Source organism: Rhinolophus sinicus, linkage group LG18, assembly GCF_036562045.2.
Source record: "Rhinolophus sinicus isolate RSC01 linkage group LG18, ASM3656204v1, whole genome shotgun sequence".
NCBI classification, from domain to species: domain Eukaryota; kingdom Metazoa; phylum Chordata; class Mammalia; order Chiroptera; family Rhinolophidae; genus Rhinolophus; species Rhinolophus sinicus.
Genome location: NC_133767.1, coordinates 18534948 through 18554099, shown reverse-complemented (window position 1 = coordinate 18554099; position 19152 = coordinate 18534948). Strand labels below are relative to the sequence as shown.

Below are 19152 nucleotides of genomic sequence, written 5' to 3'. Positions count from 1 at the left end.
CTGCAGAAAATTATTTTACAGTTGACATGGAAAATAAACATGTGACAGAATTCTCAAAAGTAATGAAAAATAAAACAATCTTGGGGCCGGCCCCGTTGGCTCAGGCGGTTAGAGCTCCATGCTCCTAATTCCAAAGGCTACCAGTTCGATTCCCACATGGGCCAGTGGGCTCTCAACCACAAGGTTGCCGGTTCAACTCCTTGAGTCCCACATGGGCTCTGCCCCCTGCAACTAAGATTGAACACGGCACCTTGAGCTGAGCTGCCTCCCGGATGGCTCAGTTGGTTGGAGCCCGGGCTCTTAACCACAAGGTTGCTGGTTCGACTCCTGCAAGGGATGGTGGGCTGCGCCCCCTGCAACTAGTAACGGCAACTGGACCTGGAGCTGAGCTGTGCCCTCCACAACTAAGACTGAAAGGACAACAACTTGATTTGGAAAAAAGTCCTGGAAGTACACACTGTTCCCCCAATAAAGTCCTGTTCCCCTTCCCCAATAAAATCTTAAAAATAAAATAAAATAATCTTAACAGGTAAAATAATCTTAACAGGGGGACTCACCTACCAGATATTAAAGTGTAGCTAAACAAAGCCCTGTCATTAGAACAGCACTGCATGTGGCTGCAGGGAAGGCAACACGGAGACACCAACAGTTATATGTTGTGATGAAATTGCCTTAGCTGCTATCTCAGCGAATGCAAAAACAAATTCAAGATGGCTTCAAATCAAAATGGAAAGAAAGCAAATATAAATTATGAAATTAGCAGAGAATATGGAGGATGTTTGTGTGAACTCGGAGTAAGGAAGGCTTTTTGAAGGAAGACAGTTAAGAAGAGAACATAGCTAATTTTCAGATAAAACTACTCTAGTAAGATTGCAACTTACCTTCGTGCAGATGAAAGCGGGTTATCTGCTTGCTGTGAGGATAATGAAAATACAGAAAACGAAGACAAGTTATTGACACTGAGCTTATCTTACACAAAATCCAAGGCAATGTTTAGTCGATTTTGACTCCCCTGGGTCCTGGGCAAGGACCTCACTGTGGGGACAGCATCCTCCTCCCAGCCCTCGTGACATGTGTACCTACCCTGTTTTTCCCCTTCTCTTTCCTAAAACACCAGGAATGGGACCGCTGGTTCATAGGGTAAATGTGTATTTCAGTTTTTAAGAAGTTGCCTCACCTCCAGAGTGGTGGACTTCACAGTTCCACTAGACATGTGGGAGACTGCCAGTTTCCCCCCAGCTTCACTGACAAGTGCTACGAGTATTGTCAGTCTTTTCAATTGTAGACACTCTCACAGCGTGCAGCGGTACCTTCTGCTTTTCCCTGACCCCCTAATGTTGAGTGAGGCCAGCCTCCTTTCCACGAGCTCATTTGTCACCCACAGATCCACGATGGTGTACAGTATGTACAAATCTTTTGCCCATTTAAAAAACTGGGTCCTGCTTCTCATAATTGAGTGTTGGAAGCTCTTTATCTATTCTGAATAGATTTGCAAATATTCTTTTTCTGTGTGTGGCTCATATTTTCGTGTTCTTCATGGTGACCTTGGAGGAGCAAGTGTTTTTACCACTGATAAGGGGCAGCTGCAGAAAGGGGCGAGCCTAAGGGAGTCAGCCCTGCTGGCGTGGTCCTCTGAGAGGGAATGCAGAAAGGAGGCAGCACACACGTGCACACCACACACACACACACACACACACAGGCACTGCCTCACACATGCACACTCACACACAAACATCACTCCTGCACACACCCCACGCAAACACACACCGACACATTACACACATCACCCAAACTCACTCGTGCACACATACGTCTCCCAGACACACTTACATGAAGATAGGCACTCATCACACATACACATGAAACATCACCCCAAAACAACACACCCACACACTCACACACAGGCACGCTTACAGGACCATGGCCACAGGTGACCTTGGGCCTTGTTCCAGCCCTGCTCACAGGGACTTTCATACCTTTGCTGTAGGCAGGTTTGAACTCAGCACTGAAACTTTTGATGCCTGTTCGGACCCTCTTTTTACATAACTAAGAGTGGTTAGGCCGTTGCACACTAGAAAGGAGAAAGGAACAAAAGGCAGAACTGCCATCAGCTGTGCACAGTGCCCACACACAAGTGGGCAGCACGGGGCCCAGTCTCAGACCCCAGGGCCCCACCCCACAGTGCCAGGGAATGCTCCCTAACCTGGAACCCCGGGACCTACTGGATGGCCTCTCCAGAGCCCATCTGGCTGTGGGCAGCAGCCACAGCAACTTCCCCATTGCAGGAGCGGCTGCCCTGCCTGCCTGAGCCCACAAAGTGGACGTGCACCTACAGCAAGTGGCAGCTGGGACACTGGCTCCAGCATGTGGCAAGTCACCACAGGTTCTCAAAAGAAAGGCTGAGGTCTGTTTGTCAATGGAAAAGCAGTATCAGTGAGAATGGGCTCTGTGCCTGTTTCACCAGTGTGCTTCATGAGGGGCCATCTTTCCATTTGTCTCCCTGGAAACCAACAGGCACACAGCACCTGGTTTACAATCGTGTCTGCAAAGTGAGGCCCCCCACAAGCCGACTTGCAGCTCGCCCAGGTCGGGGCTCGAGGAGCAGAAGCCCACCCCTTCCCTGGTGGTCTGCACCCACTTTTGTTTCTGCTGTGATGGGCCTGCTTCTCTTTCTGATGAACTCCACCTGGCTCTTACTGCATTCTTCCACATTCCCTCTGACCTGGGTCAGAGTTGGAGGCCATACACTCACACGTGTTTATATTCCAGAGGAATAGCCATTCCTTTGCATGGGTTTACACAAATGCCACCCACAGCAGCTTGCGAGCAGGCCCTGCGTGACTCCGAGCACCCGGTCACTCTGTGTCATGTGAAACGTTGACATGTTACATAACGAGGAAGTAGAGGACACACAGCACAGAACTTTGGACCCGACAGGTGAGGAACCTGGAGCCCACAGCGCAGTGTGCGGTAAACGGACGACCGCCCGTGTTCCCTCCAACATCACCCGGTGCGCACACACCAGCTCGGGCCGTCTGTGGGACCCTGCTCGCCCTCAGTACCGTCCAAGATGCTTTCTCTCCCTTTGGCCACAAAGGTGGCTTTTCTTCACACCTGTGCTGTGGGCGCTCTCCACGTTCACACATCTTCCCAGCAGACCTTGCCCTCACCAGGGCGTCACTTCCACGTGCGTTCTGAGGATTCAGCATGATGTCCCTCTCCCCAGCTTTGAAATGGAGCACCCCACTGCTGACCGTCTGTGTCCCCAGCAGTGCCCACTACAGGGCATTCATCCCTTTGTACCGTCCTCTGGACTGCTGGGCCTAGGGACTTGCAGAAAAGCTGACTGCCGGAACGTTGTTTCCATGACTGGGTCACAGAGGCTGGCTTCATCTTGCCTCCCACTCTCTTGTCCTCTCATTTGCTGCTCTGATGATGCCATCTGTCCTGTTGTGGGACGCTCTGCCCGTCACGCAAGGGAAGGAGGCCCCTGCCAGGAACTCACGCGGACTGAGCCTACCAACAACCTGCTGGGGAGCCTGGAGGGTCCTCCCCAGTCAGATGAGACCACAGCCCCTGCCAGCAGCTTTGACTGGTGCCTCACAGGAGACCCAGGGCCAGAGGACCCTGCCAAGCTGGACTCCTGACCCACGGACACCGAGGCAGTAAACACACGCTGTTTGACGTGGCCACGCTTCAGGGTGGTTTTACTATAACTAACATCCCAACTTCTGCCTGGAAACCTTTTTTTTAAAGATTTTATTGGGGAAGGGGAACAGGACTTTATTGGGGGAACAGTGTGTACTTCCAGGACTTTTTTTTCCAAGTCAAGTTGTTGTCCTTTCAATCTTAGCTGTGGAGGGTGCCGTTCAGCTTCAAGTTGTTGTCCTTTCAGTCTGAGTTGTGGAGGGCACAGCTCAGCTCCAGGTCCAGTTGCTGTTGCTAGTTGCAGGGGGTGCAGCCCACCATCCCTTGCGGGAGTCCAACCGGCAACCTTGTCGTTGAGAGGACGCGCTCCAACCGACTGAGCCATCGGGGAGCTCAGCTGCAGCTCAGCTCAAGGTGCCATGTTCAATCTTAGTTGCAGGGGGCGCTGCCCACCATCCCTTGTGGGACTCGAGGAATTGAACTGGCAACCTTGTGGTTGAGAGCCCACTGGCCCATGTGGGAATCGAACCGGCAACCTTCGGAGTTAGGATCATGGAGCTCTAACCACCTGAGCCACCGGGCCGGCCCTGAAACCTATTCTTTGATGTCCAAACCCCTAAACTAGATATGGTCAGTGCTGAACTCGTGTGCTGGTTCCCTGTCAGGGGGTCTCCTCCTGAGCGCGCCCAAAGCAGTCAGTGTGGCACCACTGCCCTCCTGGTTGCCCGAGTTGGAACCCCGGAGGTCTCTGTCCTCAGATCTCCAGTTGGCCATTAAGTCCTGTGGATTTAGGGTTCTCCAGTGTCCCCTCTCTTGTGCCCGTGAACTCATCATGTATGTCCCCAGGCCAGCTTGCCTGCCCAGCTTGTCCCCTGCAGCCTGTGGTGCACACTGCTATTGGGGCACTGTCTCCAAGTGCACCCTCGAACCCTCAACCCCCACTCAGCCTGCAGCGTGCTCAGCAGCTTTGGGAACAGCCTCAGCCGACCAGGCCTTCGGGCGCTATTTTAGGACACTTCTCTGGCTCAGCTAGGGATGTCACCACACTAGACCAACTGGCACAGCCCTTCCAGGTCCACCTTCTCTTAGGGAGCAGCCGTCATGACTTTCAAAGAAAGGCTTCAGGCTGGGGGAAGTCATACCTCCCCTATCCAGGGGCTTGATGGAGCGTGCCACGTGCTGCCGACCACCCCGAGTGCACACAGTCAAGCCACCAGTCCTCCTGCAGCACGTCTGCCTAGTGGACACGCTGTCACTGAGCTGAGTGTCTTCATGGTTAGGATTTCCGGTTGGTGCTTTCTCAGTCACCCTGTTCTCTTCCCATGGTGCCCTGGTCCTACCTCATAGACTCCATTTCTCCCTGAACGTGTTAACCTACAGCTTTTCCATCTCTCATGTTTTCCCCAAGTCTCAGGGTAGAACTTGCCCAGCTGCCTCCCGTGGTGCTCGTTTGTCCTTTCGGCTTCGAGCTGGTTGCTGGCAGAGGCCAGTGGGGTGGGGAAGGGCCACCTGACTTGGGACACCTGTGAACGACTGGCCAATGGGGGGGGGGGTACGTACGCAGGTAGATATGGAAAAAGAGCAGGTACGTGATCACCACCAGGCAGAGGCTGGCCAACAGCAGCACAAACATCTCGATGCTCACGACCACTAGGGTCTTCGTCCTCACGGGGAAAAAAGGCAGGAACAGCAGCCACGTGCCCTGACTGCTGATGGCTGTGGAGACAAGGGAGACACACCTGCATCCAGCATCTGCTGACATGGCAGCACCTCTTCAGGTGAGCACCATGGGCCAGAGCCTGGCAGTGGGGGAGGCAATACCAGCCTAGTGAGCACCTACCGGCCCAGGTGAGCCCGTCCTCCTTACCCAGGTGTGTGCCCTGCCTTACCTAAGTGCCTCACAGCCCCTCCTGTCTGCAGTGGGCATTGTGATTCCATGTTATGGGTCTTGAAAGTGAGGCTGGGAGAGGGGAACTACATCCAGGACACAGAGCCTGACCTCTCTGCCTCATCCCACCACCACCCTGTCCTGCAGTCCACGTCCTCGCCAGGCCCTCCTTTCTGCACCAGCCACTCTCAAGAAGGCTACAGCCAGCACCTTGTGGCATTTCTAGGATACAGTCTGCTGTGATGCTCCCAGCCACATGGCTTCCAAAAGTAAGTAGGAGAAAATCTCAAAGGTTGCGTGCGTGGGGCAGCTGAAGTCTCTGCTCCACAGCAAAGTCCGGAAAAGGGCTTGAGCCCAGGTACCTTCGTGGTGCCCAAATGGGGTTACGCACAGCAGTATTGTGTGGCTGCAGACAAAGTCTGATGCCCCAGGGGTGGCAGCACCATGTGGTGGGGCTGGGCTGGACCCACCAATAAAAGCAAAGCATCCCGGGCAACTGGAGGTTCAGAAGCCCTGCGGAATCTTCCAGAACAGTGAGCCCAGGAAGTGGCTTCCGCTCCCAGTCGAGGAATTCACCTGGAGCCCATCAATTGCACCATGGCTCCAGGACCAGCAAGTCCCAGAGAGGCCAGCCTCACCTCACCCTGCTCACGTGCTGCTGCCCAGCACCTCCTGCCCTCTCCTGCTCTCCTCAGAGCCAGCAAAGTGAGGGGCCCAGTCAACAGGACACTTGACCAGTGACAAAGGACAGGGGAAATGCACAAAGACCATGCCCTGGGCACCTGGTGTGTCGAGGTCTCGCTCGTCAGACGCGAGCCACATTCCCATTCCATCTGTGGGGCCGAGTGTGGAACCAGCCGCCACCAGTGTGGACAGAGGCGCTGCAGGGCCCGCCACGTGCAGCTCACAGAGCTCGTTCTCCAAGGGACGTTCCCAGGCTGCTGGGCACCAAGGCTGCCCCTCTGACTGAGGCCTCCTGTGGGGCGTGTCAGGGAGGGTGGCTGGCAGAGGCCTGGGGCGGCTCTTCCTGCTGAGCAGGGCCTGGTCTCACTGAGCCCCACCATTCACTTTTGCGGCACCCCAGGCCACAGCACCCCAGGCCCGTCCCCAGACAGCTCTGCCTCGTGCCCCACACTGCTCCTGTCCATGACCAAATGCAAGGGCCGGGGTGCAGACCCCACTCTCTGATGCCTGACACTCCCTGGGGGCTCAGGAAGCTGCTGGGCTGATATGTGGACTCTAGTCCCTCTGCCCCAGGAAAGTACCAGCCTCCCTCCCCCAAACAGGCTGACAGCTCCTGGAAGGAGGGCTTTCACCTGGAAGACTGCTAGAAAGACACACAGAAACCCGAGGGGAAGCAAACCTGGGGAGCAGCACGTACCTCCATAGTGGGGGTCCTCGCGGAGGGCCTCTGGATTGATGAAATGCTGGATTAAGATGTACATCACAATGGCAATGATCCCAAGCAGACCCGTGAAGGCGGAGGCTATGGAGCTGAAGAACCACCTGTGGGAGAAACAGGGCTCAGAGCGACCGATGACAGCGCTGCCGGCAGCACCCAGAGCCCGGCGTCCCCACTGCGGGTCGGCCCAGCACACCCTTACTGCTGCTCGGGTCGCATGGTGACGCTCAGGTTAAACCGCAAATACATGCCAGCTTTTCAATTTAAACGATTTTATTACCAACTCTCTCTGAAGTTGACTAGCTCTTACTAAGCTGATAAGAAAAATTCCAGAGCAGAGTGATTCACCAGCATCATCGTTAAGTTGCAAACTACCCTTCATCAGGGATACATTTCAGATCAACTCAAGAACATAAAGTGTTCACAGAAGAAGTACCCAAAGCCATTTATCATGCATTCCAGGGCCTCACAGCCCCTTCTGCAATTGTCTAACTCCTGACCCAGTTTCTTGTAAACAGGAATCACTCAGGTGAGAGATCCCTTCAGAGCATTGTTGAAAATATATGAAGTGTAGAGATATCCCAGATCCCTGTTCTAAGTATTGAAAGTATATTAGCACTCAAAGAAAACATCCGTAAATACATTCTATTATGTTCTAATGAGTTTTTGCTTCCCCATTTTTGATAATATCTTCGATTTCTTCTGAGACCCTTCCTTTGTAGCCGTTTGGTTCTACTGCACTTCACTACTTTTGAGACGCCAGTACAAAACCATTCTCTTTTGCACTGATGTAAGTGACCTTTTTATACTGGGGTGAAGGGAGAGCACTCATAATTTTTCATCTGATAACTTCAATAGGTTATTTCTTCTCCTTCTTGAGTATAAACAGTAAGTTCTATTGGGACATATGTTCCGCTATTGACCCTTTCTTGTTTATCCAGAGAACTTAAATTGCTTTTGTTCATTTTCCATACTTCCATCCTTCATCGCCAAGACTGAAAAATGGTGGTTATGCCAGCCCTAAGTAGCTGCATGCAGGGGAGGGGCCATGCCAGCATGCAGACTGGGGTTCTGCCCTGTCCCTGACCTCTTGGGGCCCCTCTTCTATAGGGGCAGAGGCAGGACAAGCGTTCCCAGGTCCCTTCCAGTCATACAATTCTGATTGGATTTTTCTAATTATGGCACGTTTGGATTTCCTTCTGGTCAAAGCAGTGAAGCTTCTTTCCATGCAGGCACAACTGGGGCATTTCCCACGCGGTGTCCCTCGCTTGGTGGCTGGGAGAGCACTTGGCACCTTTGCTGCCTACTGGTGGGTGAGCCACGGAGCCCGCTCCACCCTACACCTGACTATAGCTGGCAGGCCACGTGACCTGCCAGCAAAGTCTTCCCGTTTCCAAGTGCGGTGCAGATTACTGGGAGGTACTGTGTCTTTCCTGGTGACACGCAGCTCTTTACCGCCAGCAGAGCTGACTGACAGCCTGGTGAACCACAGGCCCACACCCTGAGCTGAGCAAGTGTCCAGCCTCCCGTTCACGGCTGGACACTTGCTCCTGGCGCAGCCCGCGGGCTACATCCTCTGTGCTTGGGCCTGAGGCCTCTGGCGGGCAGAAGGCAGAGGGACCCAGGCCAGCAGGGTAAGGACTCGTCAGCCCAGCCCATGCCCTACGGACAGGGACTGACTCCTCGCCAATCCTAATGGGGGTCTCCAGTCATTTACTTTGTGAGGACGGGCTTGACATGGCCTGTCCAGGGATGGCCCTACCCAAACACGTCTCAGGACCAGACCAGGACACCTGACGGACTGGGAGAGCGGCTGTGCTGGGGGGTGGGACACAGCTCTCACCCAGAGCCCCCTCCCCCACCCCCTCACCAGTAATTCCTGCTCCCCACGCAGTTGTTCATCCATTTGCAGTGATGGTCAAAGCCAGACACACATTTGTTGCACGTACGACAATGTTTTGCTTTCATGCTTCTGGAAGGAAAAATTGGGGAGGGGCAGCCTGTCAGCAACTAGTGCAGGAGAGGGACTGGGTCAGAGCCCCCAACTGCCTGTAGGGGGACAAAAGGGCAGCAGCAGCCCATGTCAGAGTCAGAGAGGACCTGCGCCCAGCGGTGGCGTGCCTTCCCTTGGCCACGCCTGCCACGTGGGGCCAGGGTTTGAGGGAGGCCTGGAGGCCGGGCTCGGATCCCACCATGACCACTGGGCCTTCCTCTCACTGAGGTCCCCAGGTCCTACCACCCTGTGATCCAGTGGGGCAGGGGCTCATCTGAGAAACCCCAAGGAAGACCATGCTCTGGCCCCTAAGCATGGGGCGGGGAGGACTGTTTGTCTGAGGCCACAGCACCAAACACATGCAGGCCCGAGGCAGCCACCCCTCCTCCGAGCCCAGCCCCCGCCTCTGTGGAGGACAGCGTCTGACCCTCACGAGTGGTGGGGGCCATTGGTTTTGCCCAGCCCCACCCCCAGCACTCACAGCCCCGCCCCCAGCACTCACAGCCCCGCCCCCAGCACTCACACAACGGCATCACACAGGCTACAGTATTGATCCTGGATGACATGGGCCTGGTGGGCGCGATCGAAAGAAGGCCGAGGTGCTCCGTAGATTTTACAACGGACGCTGGCTTCGGCCGGGTCGATTGTCATTGCAGTGACGTAAGCAATGTAATGTAAGACAAACCCTCCGCTGGTCACCTGAGGGTGGTGTGTCAAGGAAACAGCCCTCAGACTGGTCAGCACGGAGCCACGTGTCTGGGCCCTGGTGTCCGGCCAGGAGCTGTGGGCCCACCTGTTGGCAGGACCCAGAACAGCCTCTCTCGTTTCCCATTCCTTGTTCCAGGAAGCCAAAGCGGGGGGCTGTTGGAGGGAATCTCTCACCCTGGAGCCAGGGCCCCACGAGGTAAACCATTGTTCAACACCTGAGAGTGTGGCTCCCACTTGTCTCACTAAAGGCAGTGGGAAGGCCTGTGCAAGCAGGTGGCACCAGGCCACATGCTGAAGTTTGTCCTGGGGTGAGAGCAGGGGGTCTGCACAGGGGTTACCAATGCATGGGTGGCATTCTGAGCTTATGTTCAAGACAGAAAGAGCAGGCAGAGGGGAGGGAGGACTCACACACTCAGCCAATGAGCTTTGGGGTGAGTGGGTGGTCTCCCCACAGGCCCCAGGGGCTGTAGCAGCTGCTACTCCCTCTAGAGCCTCATGGTGGAATTAAATCCTCACGTCCTTCCTTTGCACCTTGAATCCAAGTCAGCCTCCGTGGGAAGCCATCTGGGCGCTGCGACCCTGTGTGGATGAGGGCCCGTCACAGACATCCACAGTGCAAGAAGCCTGAGGGGGGCTGCTACTGGCCAAGGCGGCTCATCCCTCCCTCATCCTCTGGCCTCCAGCCACTGGGTGCAGACCCAGGGCCCTAAGTGCCCAGTGTGAGCATGGAGGCTGCAGGGTCCAGGGCTGGGGGGCAGCTGAGATGCCCCTGATGAGGGCGGGTGAGAGTAAAAAGACAAGAGGGTCAGACAAAACCAGGGGAGGGCCTCCACGTGGGGTAGGGGAGCCGGCTGACAACAAGCCAGGCCCTGGGGGTCCTCTGAGGGGGACAGGACTGACAAGACCCCTCCGGGGCCATGTGGGGGGCCAAGTGACATGCAGACCCTTCCCATGGCCATGGGAACCTGCAGGGCTGGGTGGGGGAAAGGCTCGAGCTGAAGTCAACTTCAGCCACGAGAACTACATGGCTGACTGCTGCACTGCTCTGCTGCTGAGCAGAATGAGGCCAGGCCCCTGGACCCCTGGATAGGGTGTGGGGTGGAGCGGGGAGGTGCTCAGTGGCTGGGCCGGGCCTCACAGTCACAGCCAGTGACACTAACATTGTCCTGGCACGCTGGTCCCCCTGCACCTGCTCCCTGAAGCCTGAGGTTCAGGCCAGACGCACGCAGCACTGTTTGTGTGGTCACTGGGGCAACAGGAGTACATCCTGACCAGCAGGCAGGACACAGGCGGTGACAGCCCAGGACAGTGAGAAGTAGCACTGGGCCCAGGTGTGGCCCTTTTCTATGCAGTCCTAAAGGAGAATGGCCCTTGTCAGAAAGTGGTGGGCTAGGTGGTCAGGGGGACAGCTGGGGGCAGTGGATGGACAGGATGGGGAATAGCCAGGGACAGGTGGGTGGACAGGAGGGGTCAGGGTGGCCAGGGGACACTTAAAACTTGTGATTCATACTTGTTGATTGTAATCATTGAAGCCTAATGTTCTCTCCTGCCCGTTCTGAGCCTAACTCCTGAACAAATAACAACACCCGAATGACTGGTCAAATGGCTTCAGGCTCTATAGAGCTAACGGATTTATTAAAACCTATTTCCCCTCATTCAGGGGCCTTAGGGATACAGATGATGCCCCAGCAAGATCACCAGTCCCAACCAAAGAAGCCAACACGGTCTTCCAGGTGGATCTCAGGACCACTTCCTCTCATATGAGATCAGATAGGACAAGAGTTCCATGAATCCCCACTAGGTAGGGACAGCTCTACGCCCCTGCCCAGCAGGAAGCAGATACAGAAGAAAAGACCTTCTGTCTGTCCCTCAACTTCCCATAGAGATTTTATGGGGATCATGTCTCTCAAGGGGAAAACTAGGCAGGCAGTTAGAGACAGGCATCGGGTCTCTGCATTCCTGCACCCACAGAACGCGACCACCCAAAAGACCTCCCCTCTCTGCCCAAAGTTTGCCCTTTTCATTGTAATTATCTACCCCTATGAGCAACAAATGGGTACAAAATACCCAACTAGATTAAACTGGCCACTCACACCTCTTCAGTAAAGGCCACAACGACCTTCGTTTCACCTGGGCCTCATTATACCATCATTATAATATCATGCATATGCCCGGAAGTTCATTAATATCAGTATAACAGACTGAATTCTGGGAAGGAACATGCATAGTCTAAAAAGATGAGGTAATCGCCTCTTGTCAATCACAGGTGTCAATCATGTGGTCCCATGCCCAGAAAGGAACAGCCCATTCTAGAGAAAAAGGGTAAAAACTCCAAGTCCTTGCCAGTCCGAGCCCTTTGCGCCTTTTGAGCCTTGCTTTTGCTCAGGGGCCCGCTCCAAACCCTTTGGAGTGTACTTTTTCTTTTAATAATGAGCCCTTGAGCCATTTCTGCTGCTCGGGTCCGCTCCTATTTCTTTGCAGTGTACTATCTCTTCTAATAAACTGCTCTTTCACCACTTTGTGTGTCATTCAATTCTTTGCTCCAGATGCCAAGAACCTGGGCACAGCGCCGAGAAGAGCTCATCCTCCAGTAACACCACCACTTAGGACAAGCGGGAGGGGCAGCACAGAGTGGGCGCTCAGTCCCTGGGGGTGGGGACGACCAAGGCAGGTGTGAGCAGGGGGTGAGGTGAGCCCGGCCTCGTCACTGGGCTGCACAGCGCGACTCATGGATGAAGACACAGGGCCAAAGAGAAACGAGATGATGGGTTATAACCCAGCACGTGAGCAAGACCCACAGTTCGGGGCTGAACTGGGTCCCAAAGGACACTGAAGTCCTAACCCTCAGGACCTGCGAATGTGACCTTATTTTTCGGATGAAGTCCTTAAGGTGGGTCCTAATCCATGTGACTGGTGCCCTTATAAGAGGAGATTAGGACACAGACATGCACAGGGGAACAAATACAGAAGGACAGAGAGGAGGCGGCCATCTACCAGCCCAGGGACACCTGAGGCCACAAGGCTGGGAAAGAGGCCTGGAATGGGTCCTGTCCTAGAGCCTTCAGAGGGAGTACAGCCCTGCCGCCACCTTGACATTGGACTTCTGGCCCCAGAACTGAGAGAGAATACATTTTTTGATTAAGCCACCCTGTCTATGGCACCCACTATGGCAGCAACCAGGGGAAACTCACGCAGCACAGTCCATGCTGCCGCCAAGGGGCTGCTGGCCTGGCTGCCACCTGCAAACAGGCTGACGTTATAAGAGGACCAAACAAGAGACACGGATCCCATGCTGCCCTCACGCACCCCGCTGAGCTGTAAAGGCAGACGTCTCTGGGGTGCCCCACAGAGCACGGCCACCCGGGAGGACCTCAGATGTGAAAGCCCACAGCGAGCCATGTGAAGGCTGACCTGGAAAGCTCTGCGTGGGACAGGGCTCCACAGCACACACCCGACAGAGGCTGGGCTGTATGTGCTGATGTCCTTCCTTATTAAACTCACTTTTCTTCATTGGACAACACACACTGACCCCTGTACATCCTTGGGAAAGCTGCGGTGGGTCAGGTCTCCACCTCCCCCAGTCCCCCGGCTCCCTGTCCCCACCCCAGGACCCTGGCCGCCCCCCTCCCCACCAGGCGCAGTCTCCCTACACCGGGGGCAGGTGAGGGGCGGACACTGCTGTGTGAGCATCTGCACATTTAGCCAGGACCCTGAGCCAGTGAGACACACAGAGAACAGGTGTGTGAGGGTTCAGGCTCCGTGACAATGGGGGTGCACAGGGTGAGGAGTGGGGAGCGGGAGAGGACACCTGTGGGTGACTCAGGGTGGAGGGCAGAGCACAGAGGAGTGTCACAGCAGGCACAGGAGCCCCTCTGCCCGAGGAGAACTCCCGTGACCCTGCCCCACCCTAGACCACAGGCAGGTGCTGCCCTCCCTAAAGGATACAGCGTAGGTGACGTACTGCCACTCACGGGGCAACATGGGGATGAAGACACAGAACATGGCCAACACATGGGTCAGGAGCATGGCCCAAGCCACCACCTGGAAGGGATCGAAGGGCTTCGACCAGCCGTTCACTCTGGACCAACGAGGTGGCGCCACCTCCTTCACCATGCTGGGCAAGGTGTCCGGGATGATCGGCCTGGGCAGCAGCCCCTCTGTAAGAGAGAGGAGGGGAGCATGGCAGACCGTGAGCCTCCTGCCACAGCCCCGCATGGCTGGGAGACCCCAGAGGCAGGAACCCACCACCCAGCATCGCCCGGGGCCTGCTGTTGATGGCAGAGTTGGCAGGGCGGGGCCAGAGTGGGCAGGGGGTCCTCCATGGGGGACCAAAGCCAGTCCTGTAGAGCCTACCCAAGCCACAGCCACCATGCCGCTCTGGAAAATGGAAGGGGCACCCACCCAACAGGACCCAGGGGTGGGCAGGGGATAGTCTGCAGCGAGCGCACAGTCTGTCTGAAGACCCATCAGTGCGGGAGGAAAACCCACACGAGCATGAGGCCCTCACCCTGGGGAAACTGAGGCCATGCAGGGAAAGCAGAGCCAGTTTACTATGACCTGGTGATGTGTGTACCCAACTGAAATCCACCCTCAGAATTCTTCCTGAAAGCTCCCCTCAAGCACAGCACCAGAGACCACATTTCCAGAGAGTTCTGTGTTAGTCCTCCTGGGACAGGACAACCTGCCGACATCCAGGCATCCTGGTGTCACCCAGCGGCTGGGAGGGACTGTGGTCCCTTCTGTCCAGTCAGGTGGGCAGGAGCCACCGGGATAAGAAAGGACATGGCGTCAACTGCAGAGCAGTGAGAGTGTGGGGGAGGGGTGGACGATGTCTCACAGCTGCTACAGGGGGACTTTTGGGAAACTCTGCCACATTATGCACTGTGCAGAGCCCTTCATGTCCCTTCAGAATAAAATGCACAGAAAATGTAGTTGCTAAAACTGTTTCTTTGGGAAGAGACTTTTGTTGGAAAATATTCAAAGACTATTTCTTATGAGCTGCAAATTCCCTTGGTAATTTTCCTAAGAGGTTTTGGCTGCTGTCCACTCTGATACTCTGGGTGTGAGACCATGTGGACATGAGGCCACAGTGGCCTCGAGCTTCCTTGGGTTACATGAGAATCTCAGGGAGACCTGCGACAATATCACATTTATAAAACAAGACCAGGGTACCATGCGGTGGGGGGAAGAGAACACAGAAAGGTAGTATTTGTATAAAAACACGATTCCCACATCAAAACCACATGCAGCTACGAGGCCAACCACAGAAAACACATGGCTAAAAGTCAAAGTCCCAGAGTGGGGAAGGCAACATCAAGGACTTATCGCAGATCTGGGAACAGAGAGGTGAAGACGTCATAATTATGAGAGAAAATTGAAGTGTCATGGAGACTAGAAGCTGGAGACATATGTTACTTGTTAGGATTCTGCACAAGAGACAATGGAGAGGGTGTAAGAGAAGAAACAAGGAAAAAAGGGGGAGAAAATGTGTCTGCAATTCAAGGGATTCAAGACTTTCGACCTGAAGTTGGCTTCAAGAGCCAGATAGGAGTCGTGACAAAAAGAAATAAGATTACCTACACTAACTATATGGACACCTGAAAGTGGGAACTGGCTTCAGATTTTGTAGAATTCAAAACAGAGCAGCTCTTCCAGTTCAAACAGTACTTTGAACCAAAATAGACACAGCCAAACTCTCAGTAAAGTGACCCAGGGCTGGGGCAGCAGCACAGTGGAGGCTGTGTCCCAGCGACAGAGGCAGAGGCCAGGCCAGGTACCACCCCACCCACAGTCAGCAATAGCAGCTGACCAGCAGGCTCACCCCCTCAGCCCCTGGTCAGGCCCCAACAGCCAAGGAAAAGGCTGTTCTTCCCCGCCACACCCGGCACACGGCTTTGACATTGCTGCTGCACAGGAAGACACACATCACACCACACATACATACCACTCACACACACTAAACCCACATCACATACTTACCATATACACATATATACCACACACGAAAACCACTTACACACACAACTCACACACCTCACCACTCATACACCAAACGTACCACACTACACACACACACACACACACACACACACACACACTATACACACAAACCAAACACAGAAAGCACTCACACACAAACTACACACTACACACACACACCACACCTCTCTCTCTCTCTCTCTCTCTCTCTCTCTCTCTCTCTCTCTCAGGTTTCTGGACTCATTTCTCATTTCTGACCTCTTTCATGTGGTTTCCTAGACCTGGAAGCTCGACCTACCTCTGCCCCTCCCCCAGCTCTCACCTTGTGCCCCGTCCTACGGTTACTTCCTCTCCATGTCCTCCCAGGCAGCCCCACCAAGTCTGAGTTGGCCCTTTCATTTATTCCTTCCATAGATGTTTTAATTAATCCCGATTCATTCTAAGGACTGGGAACATTTATGATGTCATTGTAGGGCAGACTTCTAGATTGGACTCAGGAAATTAGCCCTGTTTGGGGCTTGATGGTGCCTGGGTCCCCTTTCTGCCCTATTTCAGCTCCTGCCTCTTATTTTTCATTGTCCCTCAGCTTTATAGGCTGAGTTTCGGTCCATGACGCATCGGAGCTGGAATGACCCCACAAAGTGGTCCTCACCCCCAAGTCCTCAGACCTCCAACACAACCATGGCCGCCATTCACAGAGCTTTGCCAAGCCAGCCCATGGTTACGGAGGGAGGCAGAAAGGGTAGTACCAATGGGCGGTGACCACCTTGCCAGGACCTTCTGCCTCTCCTTATCTGTGGGTGTAGAAACAGCCCATTCTCACACTGTGCCTGTCCTTCCCAGGGACAAGGCGTCCTGGCACATCAGCACGCAGGCTGGGGACGCTGTCCTGGGGGTGCCCTGGGCACTCCCGTCAGTGTCTTTATGACACCACGACCTCTGTGCCTACATTTCTGAACCCCATCATGGGACACAGATCCCAAAAGCTTCTGAGTCGTTATTCTGTCTGCTCTGTGTCCTGCTGGGTCCTGGTACTTTCATGGACCTCCAGAGGGTAAAGCTGCTAGTCCCCTGGGGAGAAAAGGAAGAAGTAAAGCACCTACCTCCCCCGCAGACAGAACCAACTATTTACAACTATCACAAATGTCCCAGATGAACAGGAACGCTTACAGCTTCTTGCTCAGCCCAGGCTAAAGTGAGGAACACCGCCCAAGGAGAACCTCACAATCTCCCTGGTTGACACGCCCAAGGTACCTCATAAAGCCAGGTCCCCGCCCCCTGGATATGCCCCATTGCCAGGTGTGGGGGAGGGTGGAGGGTGAGGACATACCCTCAGACACCCCCCCGCCCCTGCCAGGTGTAAGGGAGGACAGGTGCAGGTCCTGGGGAGACCGTGTGGACAAAGTATGGGGCCCTCAGACAGGGTAGGCTGGAGGCAGTGTCACCATTTGCCACCTGCACTTGATTCCTTTTACATGGTTCTCAGTTTCCACTAGAACATTTCCTATCACGGACCCTCAGTGACAAAGTAGTCGGCTCATGCCGCCCCCTGACCTGTTTCAACAGCTCATGGTGCCTGAGGACTCGGTCCTAACTTTCCTCATTACACATGATCCCGTCAGCTGCTTTTGCTCCAGGAGCACAGACTCGCACACTCTGTCACACTCTGTCTAGGGCGTGGGCACCTCTGGGTCAGACCCAGGGACCATGACACAGACTCAGCCACCTGAGCTCGGTGGCTCTGTGGGCTGCCCCCTTGGTGGCCACAAAAGGGCCACAGCAGAAGGAAAAGAGCCAAGGAGTGAGGGACCTGTGAACACCGTGTTCCGAGTGGGAGGGGGTCACGTGCCAGGGAAGCTTTTCTCCCAAAGACAGCCAGCCAGAGGCGTCCCAGCACCCTCCCTCCTGCCCTGCTTCTTGCCTCAGTGTCTCACTCGTTAAGCTCCAGAAATTTCCGGTTATTGTCTGTGGGGTCCAAGGACTCCTATTGGAAGGCCCCCAAATGCAGGCCAATCACCAATCCCTTCCTTGGTGGGGCTGGGGAGGGTGGACGGGGCAAACCCCTTTTCCATCAGCAGAGGTGGCTTCCTGTGGGCTCCACCAGTCCCTGGCACCATGAAACTTCCCAGGGAAGCCACTGGAGCTGGGGCAGTCTGGGCAGCGGAGGGCTGGCTGTGCTTCTCCAACATGTGCTGTGTGTGGCCATACAGCCAGACGCCTGTGGTGGCCAGTGGGTGGCTGGGCTCAGGTGTACAGAGGAACAGGACAAAGAGAAATGAGCAGATCACTGGGCCCACCAGGGACCATTTGACAGGAAGGGGTTCTTCACGAATTAGAGCTCGTGTCACGTGACACGTGGACATGACAGCCTCTCTGGAGAGCCAGGGACCTCTCCACTGGACAGGGACCCAGACTCACATGGTCAGTTCAGTCCGTCCAGCCGCCTGGCCTTGCCCTCACCTGGGCTTCCATTTCCTCAAACTGAAGCAGTACCATCCTAAAGGGCAACGGGGAGCAAACTGGGGCTGACCACAGGCGAGTGGGAGGAGACAGGCCCGGGAGGCTCGCCTGGGATCGCCAGCCTCACAGGTCCCAGGACATGACGGGGGCTGGGGGCTGAGACGCCAGGTCACTGTGGGGTGAGTGGCTGCCTCCCAGGGTCCCTGGACACCAGTACTGCCCGTGGGCAGGCCTGAGCTGGCACTAACAGAGCTGCACTGACCTCCACCCAGAAACCACATCTGAATGAGGTAAGAGTCCAAAGGCGCCCACAGCTGACCAGGCAGCCACCAGGACTGCCAGGCACCGCTGTCCATGGTGCTGCCCAGGCCAAGCCCTTGTCATCATGCTCCCACCAGGTGCCAGGCCAACAGGCTACCAAAGAGACTTAGACAGACAGTCAGGCTGCCCAACTGGGTCTTAGAGCCCTGAGGATCCAGCCAACAGCACATGGAAGCAGAGGTTGTGGGAGACATCCGAGCCGTGTCCCCAGTAACTAAAAACCAGGGTACTGCACCCCTCGGAGAGGGCAGTCTGTCTACGGCACCTTCACTTTCAATAGGATGTGACTCTGAGAAAGACCATGGCTGATGGATGGCAATGTCACAGCTCCTGTGCATGGCGATGCATAGCTCCAGCTCTTGGTCAGTGTGGTCTTCACAGTTCTTGAAAGTGCTCCCCGGTAACTGAAGATGAATGCTGTTTGTCTCCTGCACAGAACATGCTTCTCCAGATACATGTGTGCAGCGCGTGGATGGTGCAGGGTGGCCACTCATCCATCACTCTGGAGGCTGGTGACCTCAATACCAGGTGTCCCGAAGGCCAACAGGCCCCAGGGCAGCTCCTGAGTGACACTGAAGGAGGTTACCAGGAGGGAGTGGGAGATCACACTACCCCAGGGTGCCCCAAGTCTGCAGGCAGTGGTCTCCAGACCCAGAGCCAAGGCAACCTCAGCTGCTCACGCCTTTGAGAAATGGCCCTCCTCAGGGATGTCTTTGCTTCAAGGGAATAACTTTAGAAGCTGCCAAATCAGGG

At 55.1% G+C, this 19152-nt stretch overlaps 1 protein-coding gene across 6 annotated transcripts in view; it reads right to left on the bottom strand.

Annotated features, from left to right (window-relative positions):
• Positions 1–19152, bottom strand: part of LOC109437776 (putative palmitoyltransferase ZDHHC11B) — a 35993-nt gene that overhangs the window by 13768 nt on the left and 3073 nt on the right. For 5 of the 6 annotated variants that reach the window (XM_019717202.2, XM_074322682.1, XM_074322683.1 and 2 more), the window contains exons 3-9: positions 13585–13796; positions 9455–9630; positions 8809–8910; positions 6918–7042; positions 5209–5364; positions 1977–2071; positions 882–913 (exon numbers count right to left, since the gene is read on the bottom strand). In XM_019717202.2, coding sequence (XP_019572761.2) covers positions 882–913; positions 1977–2071; positions 5209–5364; positions 6918–7042; positions 8809–8910; positions 9455–9630; positions 13585–13752 — 854 coding nt within the window. In that variant the 5' untranslated portion in view covers positions 13753–13796. The remainder of the gene's footprint in view (positions 1–881; positions 914–1976; positions 2072–5208; positions 5365–6917; positions 7043–8808; positions 8911–9454; positions 9631–13584; positions 13797–19152) is intronic. The other variant, XM_074322681.1, reaches the window with a different exon arrangement.